This window comes from Natator depressus, chromosome 23 (genome assembly GCF_965152275.1).
Source record: "Natator depressus isolate rNatDep1 chromosome 23, rNatDep2.hap1, whole genome shotgun sequence".
Classification (NCBI taxonomy): Eukaryota; Metazoa; Chordata; order Testudines; family Cheloniidae; genus Natator; species Natator depressus.
This window is the reverse complement of record NC_134256.1, coordinates 6,850,011-6,869,840: the sequence shown is the minus strand read 5'-3', so window position 1 is coordinate 6,869,840 and position 19,830 is coordinate 6,850,011. Positions and strand designations below refer to the sequence as shown.

At 54.9% G+C, this 19,830-nt stretch overlaps 2 protein-coding genes across 3 annotated transcripts; one reads left to right on the top strand and one right to left on the bottom strand.

Annotated features, from left to right (window-relative positions):
* Positions 1-9,814: 9,814 nt before the first annotated feature.
* Positions 9,815-16,226, bottom strand: TRAPPC6A (trafficking protein particle complex subunit 6A). The gene is made up of 6 exons (XM_074937370.1): positions 16,133-16,226; positions 15,291-15,358; positions 13,943-14,060; positions 12,967-13,050; positions 11,062-11,155; positions 9,815-10,444 (listed from the first exon to the last, which is right to left on the bottom strand). Exons 1-6 carry the CDS (start codon positions 16,190-16,192, stop codon positions 10,413-10,415), a joined length of 456 nt encoding a protein of 151 aa, XP_074793471.1. The 5' UTR covers positions 16,193-16,226; the 3' UTR covers positions 9,815-10,412.
* BLOC1S3 (biogenesis of lysosomal organelles complex 1 subunit 3) lies at positions 16,164-18,499 on the top strand. 2 transcript variants are annotated; one of them, XM_074937368.1, is made up of 2 exons: positions 16,164-16,305; positions 17,328-18,498. In XM_074937368.1, exon 2 carries the CDS (start codon positions 17,345-17,347, stop codon positions 17,912-17,914), a length of 570 nt encoding a protein of 189 aa, XP_074793469.1. In that variant the 5' UTR covers positions 16,164-16,305; positions 17,328-17,344; the 3' UTR covers positions 17,915-18,498. The 2 variants fall into 2 exon arrangements, with proteins under 2 accessions (XP_074793469.1, XP_074793470.1); XM_074937369.1 differs by having other exon boundaries at positions 16,249-16,342; positions 17,328-18,499.
* Positions 18,500-19,830: the final 1,331 nt, after the last annotated feature.

The following is a 19,830-nucleotide window of genomic DNA, read 5'->3' as shown; positions in this document are numbered from 1 at the left end:
GGCTAAAGCATGTAACTTATCTTTACAGGGCCCCCTATGGCGTGGGGCCCCAGGCAGTTACCCTGCTTGCCACCCCCTAATGCCAGCCCTGCACTTGCGAACTCCCTAAACCCATCCAGTAACCTCCCCTGGTGTCATGACCTTCCGGTTGAGAAACACTGATCTAGATGATTTGAGTACCCCCTGGAAGACCTCTGCGTACCCCCAGGGGTGTGTGCCCCCCTGGCTGAGAACCACTGGATTAGAGTTCCAGGACCTGATTCAACCCTGTCTGATGATGAGTTTGGAGAGGGTGGGGGGTTGTTTGAAAGCCTGACAAAACACCGTATCACCCGTGGGTGGACACTTTTCACCAAGCGATCACGCCACAGCTGACCTCTCAGTCCTCTTCCTCCAAGGAAACCTGCACAACACCGTCAAAAGACGAGCCTGGGAGCTTAAATTCAGAACTTTGCTAGACACTAAAAATCATGGACTGAATAGAGACACTGGATTTATGGCTTATTACAGCAACGTGTAATCCCCAACCCTCCTCCCAACCAAGCGTTCCCCTCCCAATGACTGCACAGGTACTGAGAGGCTACTTCACCTTTGAAATCTGCGCTACCTACTTATGCTAAACAATCTGTTCCATCTTGTATTTAGCTGTGACTATGACGAAGTGGGAAATTTTCTGAAGAGTTTTGCATGAATACTGTGTGGATCTCAGTTTCCCTGTGTGCTGCATGCGTAATGAGGTGGTGGGAGAGGGAGTTTGTTGTTGCAGGGGACCAGGTGTGACCTCGCCTGGCAGTTGGGACCCCGGAAAACTGCCTGGAGATGGGGGACTGTAGTGACCAGGTGGCCCATCCCAGCTTGGCAGTCAGCCAGTTCTGGCCACTGGGAGGACAAAGGGCTGAGGAGAGAGGACCCTGCTGACCTGACTTGCTGGTTCCAGCCAGGGGGAAACAAAAGATGGAGGAGAGGAGGCCCAGGTGATCTGTTTACCTGGGACCACGACAAAGGACAGCAGAGGAGCAGTTGCAGGAGATAATATAGGATGGTTGGCTGGAAGGAGGGAGCAGCTGGACTGGGGAGAGAGAGCAGCCAGAGCCCTCCTGGATGCAGGCGAGACCTAGATGTACTGTGCTGAGGGTTGCTAGGCCCGAGGGCCCGGAGAGTTTCCTGTGCTGGGTTCAGATGCTCAATAAACCCTCCTGTTTTACACTGGCTGAGAGCCACTGCAGGCTGGAGATCATGGTTGCATTATTCCCTCTGGGCATAGAGGCCCCAGGGTCCAGAGCGAGTGGACTCCCTGAGTGGCCCACAACCAGAAACAGGTGTGCTAAAGGACCCCCGAGAAGGGCTGTCACTCTGAAGGGGGCTCCTCCCAGGGACCGTATGGAGCCGAGAAAGAGCACAAGTCCTGTGAGTCCGTGACAGTGACACTCTGAGTACCGTTCCCAGACCTGAAGAAGAGCTCTGTGTACAGTTGAAAACTTGTCTCTCACCAGCAGAAATTGATCCAATAAAAGATATTACCTCACCCATCTTGTCTCTCTAATAAAATTAACACACCACACATTACATGGATTAAAAACTGGTTAACATATAGGTCTCACCATAGGGGAATCAGCAAGTGGGTGTGCTTCTAATGGGGTCCTGCAAGGATTGGTTCTTGGCCCTATGCGATTTATGTTTTTATCAATGACCTGGAAGAAAACATAAAATCATCACTGGTGAAGCTTGTAGATGACACAAAGACTGGGAGAGTGGTAACTAGTGAAGAGAACAGGTCACGGATACAAGTCTCTAAATCAGCTATGCACTGAGAAATTAAATGTGATATGGAATATCATCCCTTGCAGCTGTACCTCCAGCCACGCAGACACTAAACCAGTGGTTCTCAACCTGTTTACCATTGTGGGACGCAGGCTGAGGACCGCTGCGCCAGACACACATTGGCCTGCCCAGCCCTGCGCTGCCAGCCTGCCCCTTCCCCTCGGGGGCAGGTCCATGCCAAGCGCCACACCGACCCCCCTGCCCAGCGCTCCCTGACTCCCTATGCCCAGTACTCCCCTGCCTAGAGACACCCCCCCAACTGCAATGCCCTATGGCCAGTGCCCCCGCTAAGACTCCCCACAGACCCATATGCCCAGAGCCCCCCTTCCCACAGCCCCCCCACTGCCCAGCACCCCCACACAGCCCCACCACCACCACAACTGCCCAGCACCTCCCACAAACCCCTCCTGCCCAGAGCCCCCCCACAAACCCTCTCAGAGACCCACTCTCCCGCACCCTTCCCCCCGGACGCACTCAGCGGCCCCACTGGGAGGTGACTGTGTCCGCTGGGCTGAACTGGCAGCATGGCCAGGGATTGCTCTGGCCCCTCAGGAGCGACACGATCAGCTAAGCTGGAGCAGGTGCAGGGCCTGCCCAGGCTGGACTCCCTCAGGACCCACTTGCCCAGCAGGGCCGCCTGCGTTGGACTGCTGAGCTCGTCTCCTGCCCCAGGGGGCTGCTTCACCTTCCCTGCTGGCAAGAGCGTTCCAGCTGGGCTGCATGGCACCATCTCCCCCTCAGCCAGCCCTGCCTCCTGCTGGACCCCGGAGCGGGAAACTTTGAATGTTTTTAACACACAGCTGGGCTGCAGCTGGGTGCTCACTGGGAGGCATGATGCTGCCCAGGGATTGAGAACCACTGTACTAAACAGTCCCCAAAAAGACAGTCACAATGGAGACAGAGGACTACACATCACCCAGCATACACCAACAAACCTTCCAGCAAACACAGATTAGCCTCACGACTCACCGGTTATCCCACGGCGGGAAACCAGCACAGAAACAGCACTTCATACAAAGAAACGGCATGCGTGGGCAGGAAAACTGCAGAAAACCGGCACTTCCAGAGGACTGCCGGCATAGCACAGACTTGATTAAACTGAGACAGGGAAGGAGACACAGAAGCAGGGTAACACAGCGTCCCACAGAGTGATAAACCTCATGGTGATTCCAAAAAGCATTGTGCAACTGTATCATGGAAACGGGTTGAGAGAGGGGCCCTTGACAGTAGAAGCTGGCAGACAGCACTGATCTCAGTGCTGGGGGGGGAAGAGCAGGAGAAGCAGCTAAGATGTTAGGAGGAAGGGGAAGTGTGGCGGAAACAAACACTGAACTCACAGTGGGGAGGCAGTGGTGGGGTGGGGGAGTGGAAAAGCAACACGACAGCACAGGGTGGGGTGCCTAGGACATGAAGTGTGAAAACTAGTCAGCGACAGCACTAAACAGGGGATCGGAGAGACCAACGGAGCCCTACCCCAGCCCAGGGTGTAACCTGTGAGGGCAGAAGAGAGCAGATGTGAATGCAATGCAGATGGGAATTCTTTAAAAAAGGGAAAGAGGCCCCTGCAGTCATCCCCATCACGTTTAGGTGCAGCATGGGAAGGGGGCAGCTGCCGGGAATGACCCTGGGTGCGACAGAAGTCAACACAGAGAATAGCGGAAAGAGCCAGGGGCCTGGGTGGCGGGTGAACCATGGGCTTGGGGAGGCTAGCCCCTGACTGGCCCGCCCCTTCTGCCCAGGACCTCGCCCCTCCGGACCCCACCAAAGCCCAGAGCCCCCCACTCCACCCTGGAGCACCGGGCGGGCGGGCAGTGCAGCCCCCTCCCAGGCCCAGAGCACCGGGCAGGTAGGCAGCTAAGCACAGACCCCAGGCCCAGCACGGACCCCAGTCCCGGAGCTCCAGGTGGATGGGTGCCACGGACCCCAGCCCCCGAGCACCAAGCGGGAAGGCAGAGCGAGCACCCGCTCCAGCTGCCCGGAGTCCCTGGCTGCAGGCCGGCCCCCACTAGCCACAGCCTGGGACCAGGCACCAGAGCCCTCCCAAAAGTGGGGGGCTGGGGGCCCCCGCCTGAGGTGGAGGCGAAAGCAGCCCCCTGACCGTGTCCCAGATCCCCTGCTCAGGGCAGGTGGAGGGACCAAGGCTCCCCACAGCTGCCCGCACAGCTCTCCCCGACCCAGCTCCGGCTGTCGGAGGGGGCCACGGAGCACAGTCTGGCCATGATAAGAGCTGGGTGGCCAGCTGTAGGGAGCTGCGGCGTACCCTCCACCTGCCTGCGGTGCAAGGGGCCTGAGCAGCCCCCGGCCTCCAGGCTCCTTGCATGCTCCACGGCTCTGAGGCCCTCCCACCCCGGCTGGAGCCAGGTTGGGGAGAGCCGTGTGGGTGCCAGGCAGCAGTGGGGAGCCGATGTGGAGTCACAGACCCTCTGGGCGGGCGGGGACACACGGGGGGGCTGCTCTCAAACCCTCTCCCCACTCCAGGCAACCGGAGGGTCCACTGCGGCTCCCCACAGCTGCTCGGGCTTCCCAGCTGGGCTCCATGCTGGCCTGTCTGGGGGGTGGAGCCTTGGGGGGAAGAGGAAGGGAAGGGGGTGGGGTCCACCTCAGCAAAAGGTGGACAGGTCAGGCCCCAGAGTAGTAGGTGTGTTAGTCTGTATTCGCAAAAAGAAAAGGAGGACTTGTGGCACCTTAGAGACTAACCAATTTATTTGAGCATAAGCTTTCGTGAGCTACAGCTCACTTCATCGGATGCATTCAGTGGCCCGTCCACTTTCAAAAAGCAGGAGGGCTATGGCCCCCTGCCCCCTGGTTCTGGTGCCGCTGGCCAGGGGCTTGGCCACATGGCAAAGAAGAAGCGCTGTGGTGGGAAGCAGGAGGGGGCCTAGGGGTGGAGTGTGGGCAGAGCCATGCAGGCAGTTTGGGGAGACCCAGCCTTCCCCTGCCTTTGATACCCACTGCCCATGGCCACGGGAGCCACGACAAGCAAAGTGGGTGGAGGAACTATATGCGGTAGGGGATGGGAGGGAACCTTGAGAAGAAGAGACACACACCAGGCTTTTCCCCCAACCTCCAACTTCATGTAATTTCCATGGGATGAAGCCCGTGTCAGGGTTCACTCTCCTGACCCTGACAGCACCGCCACACTGAGAAGTTGGATAACATTGGAAGTATTTTTTTAAAAGGAGGGGGAGGAACACCCAGCCTACCCCACAGCAAGAGTATTAGCAGCATTGCACTATGCAAAGAGCGAGTGAGCAGGACAATTAATGAGCCCTTCTGCCTGTCTCCAGTTACCTCTACAAGCATGGTCACTCTCCAATTTATCAACGTCCTTTGTGAATTGTGCTCACTAGAACTGGACACAGGATTCCAGGAGCGGTTGCACCAGTGCGAAATACAGAGACAAAATTACCTCTCTCCTCCTACACAAGGTTCCCTGGTTTATGCATCCAAGAATTACATTAGCCCTTTTGGGCAGAGCGCCCCATTGGTGGCTCACGTTCAGCTGATTATCTGCCACCACCCACAAATCTTTTTCAGAGTCACTGCTTCCCAGGATAGAGTCCCCGATCATGTAAGTATGGCCGACATTCTTTGTTCCTAGATGAATATGTGATGCTCTGTACCTCGGGGTCACACCCTACACCCCCCATGTTCATCTTTATAAAATGATTGTGTGGGATCCAATGCAAAGTTTGTCACGTTGGGTGTCTTTGGAAGGCTCATGATACACTGAGCATGGTTGTTATCGTGGTGATATAGTAATGTAATGTTATAGTGAGGTTATAGGTTATAATTTCACGTATATAGTTATGAGGCTGAAAATGTATCCCCATGGCTTAAAGCAAGCCCATGCAAAAACTCTCCAAGAACAGGAAGGCAGTTCACACCTCGTCAGGGAGAAATCCAGCCCAGCCTCACAGGAACAATGGACACTGGCTCAGGCAGCAAGAAAAGAATCTGTTAGACCAGGGATCTCAAAATCGAATCACCACGAGGGCCACATGAGAACTAGTACATTGGCCTGAGGGCCGCATCGCTGCCCCCGCCCCTGCTGCGCTGCCCCCGCCCCCCACTCCACCCCTTCCATGTGGCCCCACCCCTGACCCGCCTCTTTCCACCCCTTCCCCGCCCCCATTCCAACCCCTTCCCCAAATCCCCACCCCACCTCTTCTCTGCCTCTTCCCCCGAGCACGCGGCTCCCTGCTCCTCCCCACTCCCTCCTGGAAAGTGCTAAGCACCGCCAAACAGCTGTTTGGCGATGGGAATCACCTGCAGGTAGGCAGAGGAGCGGGGACACAGCGTGCTGAGGGGAGGGAGAACAGGGGGAGGGGAGCCTGGCAGGCCCCAGGAAATAACTCCGGGGGGGCGGGCGCAGGGAGCTTGATGGGCCGCAGGAAATAACCCCGCAGGCCCCATGTTTGAGACCCCTGTGTTAGACCCTCAAGGGAGTCACCCCCTTCCTTTGGGCAGTTTGGGACTGCGATGAGGTAATGCCCACCTGACTCTGAAGGGGGGGGGCAAAGCCAAGAGGAAAGAAAGGACATGATAAAAGGGAGAGACATTTTATCATGCTCTCTTTCTTCCACCTACATCTACAGATACCACCACCACCAACCGCCTGAAACGCGGATAAAAGGGGAGAGCCTGACTGAAAAGTGACCAGCCAACCTGTGGTGAGAAGCATCTAAGTTTTTAAGGACACTGAAAGTGTTAAGATCATCTTAGAAAGCATTCTGCTTTTATTTCATTTGACCAAATCTGACTTGTTATGCTTTGACTTATATTCACTTAAAATCTACCTTTAGAGCTAATAAATCGGTTTGTTTATTCTACCAGAAGCAGTGCGTTTGGTCTGAAGTGTGTCAGAGACTCCCCTTGGGATAACAAGCCTGGTACATATCAATTTCTTTGTTAAATTGACAAACTTAAATAAACGTGCAGCGTCCAGCGGGCATAACTGGACCCTGCAAGACGGCGGTTCCCAGGGTTGTGTCTGGGACCGGAGATATTGGCTAGTGTCATTTGGTTGCAAGTAGCTGGGAGCAGCTTACGTGCCAGAGGCTGTGTGTGAAAAGCCCTGGAGTGGGGGTTCTCACAGCAGAGCAGGGTCAGGCTGGCTCCCAGAGTCAAGGATTGGAGTAGCCTAGCAGATCACCAGTCCAGATAACACCAGTGGGGAAAAAGAAAAGGAGTACTTGTGGCACCTTAGAGACTAACCAATTTATTTGAGCATGAGCTTTCGTGAGCTACAGCTCACTTCATCGGATGCATCCGATGAAGTGAGCTGTAGCTCACGAAAGCTCATGCTCAAATAAATTGGTTAGTCTCTAAGGTGCCACAAGTCCTCCTTTTCTTTTTGCGAATACAGACTAACACGGCTGTTACTCTGAAACCCACCAGAGGGGAACGCCACAGTATACATTTACATTGAGCCATATTAAAAACACACATCGTTTGCTTGCGCCCAGCTTACCAAGCAATCCAGATCGCTCTGTCTCAGTGAGCTGTCCTCTTCATTATTTACCACTCCCTCAATTTTGTGTCGCCTGCAAACTTTATGAATGATGATTTTATGTTTTCTTCCCAGTCATTAATAAAAATGTTAAACAGTGTAGGGCCTAGAACGTATCCTTGAGGTAACCCATGGGAACGGGTGTGTTTCCACATTTACAGTTAGGGAATACTGTACCTACCCTACAACATTACAACAGCACAGCTGTGGACATTTATCACAGAGATAGAAGGGTTTTTTCCATCACGGACGAATTCTATAACTACCAAAATAGCTACCGCCTCTCAAGAATTCTTCCACTGACCTAAGTAGGAGTTCACACAGGGTGTGACATTTTTCAAAGCCCTGAGCGATGTAGTTAGGTCAACTGACGTGGCCCCTGGGGAGCTAATATCTGGCTGATTCCCCAACTTCCAGCATGTCTCAGTGACCACCGTACAACACAATTCTCATAACTTCATACGCATGAATGATACACATATATGGATAGAGAACTGATTTTCAGGAGATCATAACCTCTCCTCTGATACCTTACATGGCATGCTTTATATGCAATATCATGATTATATGTAAATGAGGACTATGGGGTTACAGGAAGCTCCTCCAAGGTATAGAATGTCACAGGGTACCCCATCAAATACCTTACAGAAGTGTACCACTGCAACACTGTTATCTTTATCCATCAGTCTTGTAATCTCACCAAAAAAAGATCCAAATTAGGGTTGGATCTTTACTTTGTATTTCCTGGTTTTCAGAAGTTTGAGTGTAGCTGGACTCAGTGTTCTGGAAGGGGACGAATGAGCCACAGGCAACCGTAGCTCCGTGTTAACGAAGTTTTCTGCTCGTGAACAGGAGATGTGGAATGTTATGGGGTATAATCCCTCACACATGGGCTCAGGCCCCTTTTTGACACTTTGGAGCCACGATAAGTAACTGCTGACTTCTTCGTTTCCTGCCATTATTTGGAGGTCAAACCTGCTTTGGGAAGCTCTGACAGACGGTACTGGGCCACGCTAAAGATGCAAAAAATTTCCGAGTGGCCCAGTGAGGGTCACAGTGAGAGTCCCCCTGTGAGGGACTCAAATTGCTGTTAGGGATTCATTAGACCAATACTGCAATACATCCAGGATGTACAGAAAGCTCAAACCCTCTCAGATCACCATTTCTGGGTGCAAATGGCTCTTAGGAAAGTGTGCCAAGCTGGGGCTTTCATCAGACCTCACGGCCTGGACTCTGATGGGTAGGGAAAGCAAGAGAAGGAGCCTGGAGGAGTGAGCACGGAGCTCAGAGACAGCAAAGGGGGCGCAGAGCAATGCCGTGCTCTGAGCAGCCCCACACAGCACAACCGTTCTATTAACAAGCCCTTTGTGTGGCTGCCCTGCATGGGCTCCTGATAGTCTCTCTCTTCTGCAGCGCTGCCTCTTGCGTCTCTGTGGATTCGTTACTGTTCACACTACATACCTGTCACGGAGTGGGGGGGAGTCAGGGCCCTGCACCATCCCCCCCGGCGCGATTCACCATAACTCTCAGCCAGCCAGTAAAACAGAAGGTTTATTAGACGACAGGAACACAGTCCAAAACAGAGCTTGTAGGTACAGACAACAGGACCCCTCAGTCAGGTCCATCTTGGGTGGCAGGGAGCCTAGACCCCTGTCCTGGGTCTCCCTCCGTTTCCCCAGTCAGCTCCAAATTGAAACCCCCTCCAGCAGTCTCCTCCAGCCACACACCCTGGCCCCTCCTCCAGCCTTTGTCCAGTTTCCAGGGCAGAAGGTGTCACCTGGCCCCATCCCCCTCCTGGGCTCAGGTCCCATGCTCATGTATCATCCCTCAAGTGAAGTCACACCCTGATATCCCCCAACAGTCCCAGGTCAATACTCCCCACTCCATCACTGGAAGCGTGGCATCACTGAGGCTAGGTTGTGTCAGTGGAGGAATCAGGCAAGAGGCAGCAACGAGGACAGGGAATTATCTGGGGCTGTAGCCCAGAGCTGCCTGTGTCTGCCGGTGACCACTGTGCACCCACACTGATCTCCACCATTCAGGGCCTGCAGGTGCTGACAAGCTGTCCCAGCAGAGAGCTCCAGAGAGAACACGCATAAGATATTTCCCCTACAAGGAGCAGTGGGAGAGCCCAGGGCCGCCACTGACGTCTGACAAGGGTACTTAGGGCTGCCTTTCACTCTCGCTACGGTGGTGCTGCAGTCCCTGCATGCCAGACTCCACGTGCATTGGAGCACTGGTTGCTGGGCCTGGGGCATAGGCACTGACTTATTTTCCCCCGGGGCTACTTTACCCCCCAGTCTACCTCGAGGTCCCATCCCCACTCCGGCCCTTCCCCTGAGGCCCCCTCCTTGCTCTGCCTCTTCCCACCCCCGCTCTGCCCCCTTCCCTGAGGCTCCGCCCCCACTCCGGCCCTTCCTGTCTCCACTCCAATCCCTTCCCCGAGGCCCCCGCCTGCCTACTGCTCTCCGTCCTCCCCCAAGCGCCCCCCAAACAACTGATCCGTGGCACCGCCAAACAGCTCTGGTGGGTGCTGAGCATCCTCTATTTTTCTGTGCCCCTCTCCCTCCCACAGGCTGCAAGCAGCAAGAATCAAAGGCAAGCAAGAACTCACAGGCTGGAAGAGCCAAACCCCCAATCATGGAGCCACTCCCACTATCACAAAGGAAATGGTTCCACCTCCCATCGGAGCCCACCCATTTGTCCTCCTGGAGAGAAGAGGATCCCTGCTCATCCAGAGACCTGAGAATCACTCCCAAAACCTCAGGTCACTGCCACCACTTTTCTGCGACTGCACCTCCGACAGAGAGGGATATTCTTCACGCCCCACCAGCTCGAGCTCATTCACTTCTGTGTGGTAGCACTGGAACACCAGCATTAGGCTGTCAGGCCGTCCCCACAGCTGATGGAAGCTGGCTGGTTACACGGGAGTTCAGCACAGATGAATGGAAATCAGAAACACTTTATTGCAAACCTACGACATCCTGGTACCCAGAAAGCAGAAACCAGCTCCGCTGAGACAGGGCTGCAGGCTGCTCCACTGTCTCTCGTCCACCCATTCCCAGCTGCCAGCACCAGGTCAGGATTTCTGAATCACCACTTGAAATTTACCTGGCAGAAAGAGAAAGCACTGAGCATGCCACACACACAGAAAAAGGGAACTGCTGCCATGGCATGGGGCTGCGTTAGAGAAATCTCATGGCTGAGATCTCATGGGAAATCACTGTCCTGGCTTCATCCATGCAACCCCACCAAATACTGAACCAAGAGCCCAAATCCGACTCCCTGGGCCTCTCTTTCCCTGGACACATGGCCCTCACTGAGCGCCAGCTAGGAGGGGTCCCTTTCTGAAGTGAATATTGGGCAGGGAGAAGGTTGCCCCCCCCCCCCCGCCCCGGCACACCATTCTGTACTACACAGGCGGCAGCAGGGCACCTTCCTCCACATGGTGACGATAGCTTTGTGACAAGGGCTACCCCGTTGCCAAGAACTGGACTCAGACCTTCTGTCTCCCTTGTTCCATTCAGGGCCACAGAACAGACATCAGCTGGCTGGAACATCTGAGCAAGGCCCAGCACGTCACACTGTGACCCAAGGCTCCCCAGGCCCCCTTCTTCCCTAGAGCAGGGATGGGGGAGGGGTATATTAAGGTTCCCTGCTTGCTGGCAGCCTGCTCCCAGCCTACTGGATCTCAGCTCCCTCTCCCCACGCAGAGGCTAACTACTTACTGGAGGGCATCACCGGCACCTCGGCAGTCACAGTGCTGTCAAAGCCCAGGTTGGAGAGAGCTCCTTTCACAAGGCCACATGTAAAGGCGAGAAACTACAGGAAAGGCAGAGAGCCGGTCAGTTCTCCCCTTGGGGAGCAGCAATACTTGCCCTAGGTAGAGGGGGATCGAGCTAGGACTCACTAGCTACACTGGGAGTGACTCTCTCTACGTGCAGACTGCTCCAGTGGCTGCCAATAGGGAATTATCCTCACAGTCATGGAGTCCTCTGGTGAAATCCTGGCTTGCCCAACTCAGTGGGGGACTTCAGTGGGCCCAGGATTTCATGCATACGTTTTAAGACAAGAAATAACAGTTAAGATCATCTGCTCGGATCTCTTACATAACACAGGCCAAATAACCTCCCCCACTGATTCCTGCATCAAACCCGTAACGTAGGGCTGAGAACAGAGTCTCTTTGTAAGATGTCCCATTTTAATTTAAAGACTCCAAGTGGTGGAGAATCCGCACCACCCTTAGGAGAATTCTCCCAGTGGTTACTCTGACTGTTAAAGAATTGTGCCTTATTCCTACTCTGAGTTTATCTAATTTCAGCTTCCAGTCACCGGAACTTGTTCTAACTCACTTGGCTAGATTAAAAAGCCAGAAATCTCTTCCATGCATAGGCACTTGTAAATCATAACTGTAACTGTCTTTTGGATAAATTAAAGAGACTGAACTCTTTAGTTTCTCACCAGTCATTCTAGTAGCTCTTCTCTGCACCCGCTCCAATTTTTCCAACATCCTTTTTAAAATGTGAACCCCAGAAGTGGATGTAGCATCTCAGTACCAGACTCATCAATGTTCTACAGAGGGAAAATCACCCTCCTGCTCCTACTCACTACTCCCGTTAACCATGGGCGGCGGGTATCACAGGCCAGAGGAGGTTGCCCAAACAGCCCAACGTGGCCCTGCCCATGCTTTGCCCCCAGGCCTCCTCCTGCCTGCTTCCAGTTCCCGCTCTTCCCCCGTGGCTTGGGCGGGCTAGCCTGTGGCTGGGACTCAGGGCGACTGGGGCCGGTGCTTGCACTGCCTGGCACACCGGAGCTGGGGGCGCTGGGGCCGCCCGCTTGGCACTTCAGGGCTGGGGGCCACTGGGGCCGTCCACCTTGTGCTCTGGGGCTGGGCGCTGCCTGTTTAGCATTCCAGGATTGGGGGCGCTCGGGGGACCTGGGACTAGGGGGCCAGCGGCCGTGGTGGGGGTGCTCTAGGCTCTGGCGGGGGAGGGGCAGGGCCTCAGGCAGAAGGAGAGTGGCTGGGGGCTAGCCTGCCCCAATGGGCGGTTCACGCGTCACCCATGCCATTAACGCATCCAAGTATCCCATTAGCTCTTATATGGGCTTTCAGGAGTTACACCAGCTCCAAGTTCAAAGCACAACAGTGACGGACTTCACCAGAGGACCTGGAACCCAGAGCGCAGGAAAGCAGGCCAGGTCACAGTCCATGCAGCTGTGTTTATTATTTTAGAACATCAAAGGTATGCTGAGGCCCCCCAGATGAGGTAGAAAGGCCTGGTCCCTGCCCCAAAGATCTTACAACCTAATATGGGCTATCTGAGCTTGAGGGGGGCAGTCAGTCACAGGAGAAAAGCAGCCACAAGGACTACCTGGTTCGGATTCAGCTTCCAGCTTAGCTTGCTAGACAGCTTTCAAAGCCTGGCAAGAGCCAACATACAGCATGTCCATGACTGCTTTGGAGGAACGTAATCCGTTGGGTTTTATATCGGGGATCTGAACACTGAAGAGGGTTTTAGCCGTGATGACCGAGGTCACAGTGCAACCTTTCCTGTGGCCCCGACAAACAAGGAGGAGATTAAAGCACCCGGAGGAGATGGCTCTACTGGAGGATGTCCCCTTGTTGTGCTTACCTTGGGTGCCTCCTCCAGGTACTGCTTCCCATTGGACAGCTGGCTTAGGAGGAGGAAGTTATTGTCTTGTAGCATGTAGGTTCCCTGTGGGAATGAGATTTCTGTGGGTTTGGGAGTCAAAATAAGTCAAGATGGCTGGGTCTCAGAGCCGCAAATACCATGCCCATTAGAAATGAAACCAAGAGTCTGACTGTGTGAACAGCAGGTACCAGGATGCCCCCTGCACAGCACATGAGACCATCAGCAATTGCCTAGAAATCCATCACTACTGCCACAGGCTCACCCAATGCCAAGCCCCCGATCCTAGCACAGCAGGAAGAGCACTTCCGTCCACTAAATGATCCCAGTGCTGCTCTGTGGGGGGAGTACTCCAGCTGCCCCTTGGTCAGTGCACTCGCTGTCTCAGAGGCAGCCTTCAGAGGGACCCCTGATCTGCAAACGGCACCTCGGCATCTAAGTCAGGTCAGTTCCAGAGTAGGGACAGGCACAGGACTTCCAGAACACTCTGATCCAGTTCTGGGTCCACTTCATGGTCCTTGTATTAAGCTCTGAGCTATAATGGGCTAGGACCTGCCAACTTCAGTGACCACCTCTCTCCCCAGGACAATGGGGACGATAGGGTGGAACTCCAGGGCTGGGCATTCTTAGTGCAGGGTCCCCAGCTCAGGAGCTCTGTTCTCCTGGAAATAAGGCTGTGCGTGTGCCACGCACCCCTCAGCCACAATGCCAGACTCAAATGTTTGCTCAGGCCTCTTGATACTACCTGAGGCAGCAGCCTTGTTCTTTCCACCCTCCTCTTGGAATCAGCTAAGGTGCAAGAACAACTTTGGGGAGAATTAATGCTTCTCTTCTCACCCCTCTGCATCCTGCAGCAGGGACACTGAGACAGCTAGGGAGCAGCCTGCAAAGGCCAAGACAAAACTGTGGGAGAGCATCCAGTCTTCCTGGGAGCAGGGGAAAGCATCGCAGCTCTTACCTGATGGTTGGTGCGCAGATTATCCACCTGCTTCTTGAAGACAGTTATCCACAGATCCTTGCAGAGGAATTTCAGGACGTCCAGCTCATCCTTGAATGACGGAGTCTCCTTTGTCAACCTTCAGCAGAAGGGGGAAATTGCTGAGTCTGGTAATTGTCTCTTTGAATGGGTCCTACAGTATCAGGCAGCAGGACTAGAGAAAACCCGGAGCTGAGTCACCTCTCAAAGCAATGCTGACAGGATAATTGGCAGACTGCCCAGGGGCTCTAGCTCAGTGGTTCTCAAAGCCGGTCCACTGCTTGTGCAGGGAAAGCCCCTGGCGGGCCGGGCCGGTTTGTTTACCTGCCGCGTCCGCAGGTTTGACCGATCGCGTTTCACCGTTCCAGGCCAACAGGGGCTGTGGGAAGCGGCGCAGGCGGACGGATGTGCTGGCCGCCCTTCCTGCAGCCCCCATTGGCCTGGAGCGGCGAACCGCGGCCAGTGGGAGCCACAAGCGGGCGAACCTGAGGACGCGGCAGGTAAATAAACCGGTCCGGCCTGCCAGGGGCTTTCCCTGAACAAGCGGTGGACTGGCTTTGAGAACCATCATTTGAGAACCACGGATGCTCTAGCTGCATCATTTCCTGTTTTCCTTGTATCTTGTCAAAAGAGATTGAGCACTAAATGGGAAGGGAAGTTGGATTTACTCAGGCCTGGGCTTGGAGCCCTGCCTAGGAAGGGAGCTGGGAGCCCCTTCAGCACGTGCAAGGGGGATTGAAGCCACTCCTGCATTTGGAAGTGCTTTCCACTTAACGGATCAACAGCATGGAAACAGAAGGGCTAAACGTTTTCAGAAACAACTAAGTCACTTAGGAGCCTAAATATCATTCACTTTCTGTGTCTATTTGAGTCAATGAGCTTTAGGCTCTTAAATCACATATGTGCTTCCTTTGTGCTCTCTCTCTCATGGTTTTAGGACACATACCCCAGGGAATCAGCCACCCCAGCCTAGCCCAACATCCAAAACATCCATCAGTTAAGCCAACAGACTCACTACCTCCCTCTGCTGCCCAGTGGGCAGGAGGAACTGCAGGAGAACAGAAAGCACAAGCAAGGGGAACCCAGAGCAAACGGTGCCAAAATTAGAAGTGAATCCAGCTTCAGGACTCCTATCGTGTCCCCAGCCCCTCCTGAGGCCTTCCCTCCTTGGTGCTCATCGGGCTCCATTTCAGACTCTGATTCACTCCCAGTTCACAGGCATCACTTTGTACTGGGAGTTGCTCCTGCCGAACTGTTAAGCTTCCTCCTCCACTGTCACTCCAGGAATCTCCCACCCCACCCCGCCTGTGCTCTGGTACTCTGCACTCACCTCTCCGAGAGTCCTTGGCCCACTCGGAAACCCACTCCCTCCAGCGCACCGAGACCTTTCTCCTGTTCCTGTCAAACACCACAGATGAAAAGGCTCAGAATGGGGCCAGCGCAGGTGAGCCATTCGTCTGGCACTGGGATTAGCCTGGCCTAGCAGCCCCTCCATGGCTTCAGAAGTGTGGGAGAAGGTCTCTGAGCTGGGAGCAGCAGGGCAAGATGCAGCACTGTGAAGTTGACGCTGAAGAGTGGGGTATGGTGGGGTGGGGTAGGGGGAACCTGCTGCTCACTCTGAAGTTTCATCGATTCCAAGGCCAGAAGGGACCACTGTGAATGTGATCATGTAGTGTGACCTCCCATACAGCACAGGCCGGACTACTGCACGCAGCCTTTGGCACGGATCCCCACCCCCTTCACTGCACCCAGCCCCTGGCACAGAGCCCTGCCCCACACCCAGCCTCTGGCACAGAGCCCCGCCTCCACTGCACCCAGCCTCCAGCGCAGAGCCCCGCCCCTCACTGCACCCAGCCTCTGGCATGGAGCCCCGCCCACACTGCACCGAGCCCCACCTCGCACTGCACCCAGCCTCTGGCACAGAGCCCCGCCCTGCACTGCACCCAGCCTCTGGCACCGAGCCCCACCCACACTGCACCCAGCCTCCAGCGTAGAGCCCCGCCCCTCACTGCACCCAGCCTCCAGCACCGAGCCCCGCCCCGCACTGCACCCAGCCTCCGGCACGGAGCCCCGCCCCTCGGCAGCGCACCCACCCGCAGCGTAGCGGCTCGCGCCCGACACGGAGCCACGTCCCCAGCTCCGTTCCCTCTCACCCCCCTCCCCTCCCCTCACCGCACACAGCGCATGCGCCATCTCCATGTGCAGCATCTGGAACAGCAGCGAGTCAGCCATGGCAGCAGTCGCGACTTCCGGGATTGGACACCACGTGACTGATCATGTGACCTGGACTCCGTCCGCGCCGTTCCTGTTCCGCCTCTGCGACAGCGCGTAGCGAAGAGAAGCGGGTGGGGGCTGTTTGAGGGACTTTGGGGAGAGTGTGGGGTGAGCACGGGCGCTCTAGTGGGATGGGTGGGATGAGCCCTGGGGGGAGGGGGGGCGCTCGGGGGGAGGGGAGTGGGGGGGCGCTCTGGGGAGGGGTGGGGGAGTGGGGGCGCTCGGGGGGAGGGGAGTGGGGGGCGCTCGGCGGGAGAGTTGGGGTGAGTGGGGGCGCTCGGGGGGAGGGGAGTGGGGGGCGCTCGGGGGGGAGGGTTGGGGTGAGTGGGGGCGCTCGGGGGGAGGGGAGTGGGGGCGCTCTGGGGGGAGTGGGGGGCGCTTGGGGGGAGGGGTGGGAGAGTGGGGGGGCGCTTGGGGGGAGGGGAGTGGGGGGTGCTCGGGGGGAGGGTTGGGGTGAGTGGGGGCACTTGGGGGGAGGGGAGTGGGGGGCGCTCGGGGGGAGGGTTGGGGTGAGTGGGGGCGCTCGGGGGGAGGGGAGTGGGGGTGCTCTTGCGGGAGGGGTGCTCTGGATGTGGAGAGAAGTGTGGGGGTGCTCTAGGAGTAGGGGGGTGGGTTGGAGCGTTGGGGTAGGGCACTGTAGGGGGAGCAGGGTGCTTTCTGGGAGAGGGGCTGGGGAAGAGGCTTTGGGGGAGAGGTGGAAGGGATGTCTATAGGAAGTGAGGGGGGGGTGTCTCCCTGAGAAATGAATGATGGGCTTCTGGGACTTTGCCCATGGCCATATTCTGTCCTGTGCTGATGTCCATCATGCCATGGACTGGTGGTCTCTATCCTGTTACTGTGTTGCCCCCCACTTGGGGTCATTCACCGCCTCTCTCCTGGCTGGGTACATCCAGCGGCTGTTGGGCTGGTTGTTGCTGGCATGTAGCACTTCAGCTGACGGCCCACATAGCTGCTCCCTCCTGGAACTTCACAACCACTTGCCAGCTTCTTCCGGGCTCCTGGGACCCATCCACCTTCTGAGCTGTCCCAGGCTCTTCTCCCTTGTCGCAGTTTCCCTTCTGTTGCTGTGACTGAGCTGCTTTTGTTTCTTTAGGTGGCTGAAGCCCAAGGATGGCAGCGCCCCAGTACAAAGCAGTGGTTCAAGGGGAAGCATCTGAGACTGATTCAGATGAAGAAGTTTATCTGTCGTCCGTTCCTCAGACCTCCTTCCCCAGCCTCTCTGGTGTGAAAGTCCTCGGGGAAGCGTCTGAGACAGATGATGAAGACGAAGGGAGCCCAAGTGGGCACAAAGTCAAGTCTAAGCTAGTTGACCTGGACCTGCCTCCCCTGATTGTCATCAGGAAGGAGGAGCCAAGGTCTCCTATGGGAATAGAAGAGAAACCTGCCCTTCGTATCCAGCACGAGGGGCGCTACAGCACCTTGCTGCAGCAGAAGCTGATTGAGAGCAATGCCCGCTTGTACTATGATGTCAGCAGCACCATCAAGCAGGTGTATCAAATGGCCACCAAGGAACTCTGCACCATCACTGCACAGCTTAGCAACTCACAGAGTGCCATCATCAATGCCTCGCACAATATCCGCCTCATTCTGGATGACTTGCAAGCTGTGGCTGACAAGATGGACATCGTCACCAGCTGCAACCTGCTGCCTGATATCCAGATGGAGCTGCCTCCTGCATAACCTATCCCTTCTCTTGGAACTAGGGAACCTGAGCTACTCTGTTCTGTTGGCAGCTTGGAGTGCTGGGCTGGTTGCTTACTGATGGGCACTGGCTTGTCAAAATGAGGGGATGTGGAATATCAAATGGAGCTGCTTTAGCCCTGAAGGGTCTTTGTAGTTTTGATGATGACAATACTACCCAGCTAGTCCCAAGCGAATTAATGACCAAGATCTCGGGGAACACTGCTCCCAACATGCACAAAGGTCTCATGCAACTGCTGCTTAATAGAACTGCTGTTGACATTATCATGTGGCTGGAGCTAATCCCAAGAAATAAGTGCAGTGGATGCACTGTAAGGTCTGTGCTTTAGGGTAACACTTTCAGAGTTGTATGTCCAGCACGTGTCTGAAGGCCAAGGACAGTGCCTGTCCTGTAGCTGCTGTAAGTAAAAAGCTCTAAAAATGGAATCTGTGGGTTCTTTTTTCTGGTCAGCAAAACTACTAAGGGGACTAACTGTCACGTGGATATGTCCCCTAACATAGAGCAGTTGTCAGATGGTCATTTCTAGTCATCCCTCCCCAGTACGGAATTTAAAGCAGTGATTTCTCAATGAAAGGTTTCTCAGCCTGTTCCCTGGTGTTTTATCATTTGGGAAACTAATACAGACCCAGTTGTGCCGACAAATACCCTGTCAGCTCGAGTTCTGCCATTTTCTTCTCTCTCGCCTACTTCTAGGAGGGGTCATACAGGGCGGTGTCCTTGGCCTTCTCGTCTTTTCCCTCTACACCGTTTCTTTGTCATCTCCTCCACTCACCTGGCTTCAATGACCATCTTTACACTGGTGACTCAGCCCTACTTGTCCAGTCCTACATCACCATCTGTCTCTGTATCCTCCTTGGTCATGCCTTCCTTTAGCATAGTGGTGAGTATCTCTGCCTGTTATGCGGGAGACAGGGTTCGATTTCCTGACAGAGAGGCTTCACTTGATTATGTGACGTGGTAGCCTGCAATACCAGAGGACTGGACATGATGACCCAGGACGTGCCTTACAGTCCTGTGTATCTTCCTCCTGGATGTCTTGCTGCTATCCTAGGCCTAGATCCCCAGTGGTATTCAGACTCCTTAACTTCCATTGATTGCAATGGAAATTAGGACCCTAAATACCTTTGAGGATTTGGGCCCTAGCAACCAAAGTCTCCTCTTTCCCTTTGTCTGTCACTGTTCAGAACACCACCATCAGGCCTGCTACCTGGATGTCATCTGTAACTTTTCCCACACCTCACACACCAGGTAGTGACTAAATCATGCTGCAGCTTCCTCTGTAACAGCTTGAATTTAATCTCTGTCCATCCTGTTCACTCTCTCCTCTGGGCCTTCACCATCTCCTAACTTGGCTCCTATAATCCCCTCCATGGCATCCCTGAAACCCACATTGTTCTCCTGGCCGTTCATTCATCGATTATAAGGCAAGATGTGACCATTATGATCATCTATTTGGCCTGTATCATGCAGGTCAGAGAACTGCATCCACTGATTTCTGCATCCAGACCACAAACCTTAATCTTAGCAGCGGAGTTTTGAATGATTAGTTCCTTGTATTAGTGTAGTGTGATGCCTAGGTGCCTTAGTCATCCTGGCCTATTACTTTAACCATCTCGAACCCTCTTGAATCCCTCTGCTGGCTCTCACCACTTTTCTGCATGAGATTCAAGCTTCTTGTGCTCACCTTTAGCCCCCCACTTAGTCCTTGCCTGTTCCTCTGCTTTTGTAACTTACTGATTTTGCTCCCCGTCTCCCCAGGAGTCTCAGCCTCAAATCTCCTTCCCCTTCTGTTCACTTCGCCTACAAGCACCTTTGCCCTATCTTCCACACCACTCCTTATGCAGGGAACACTTTCCCTTAACTAGTCTGTTTAAAAACAACCCCCGTCCCAGCT

Coding starts and splice junctions, on each gene's coding strand:
- TRAPPC6A (XM_074937370.1), bottom strand. CDS start 16,192: ATGGCTGACTCGCTGCTGTTCCAGATGCTGCACATGGAGATGGCGCAT. Junction 15,359..16,132: donor TGGCGCATGCGCTGTGTGCG/GTGAGGGGAGGG, acceptor GGTGTTTGACAG/GAACAGGAGAAAGGTCTCGG. Junction 14,061..15,290: donor GGCCAAGGACTCTCGGAGAG/GTGAGTGCAGAG, acceptor CTTCTGCTGAAG/GTTGACAAAGGAGACTCCGT.
- BLOC1S3 (XM_074937369.1), top strand. CDS start 17,345: ATGGCAGCGCCCCAGTACAAAGCAGTGGTTCAAGGGGAAGCATCTGAG.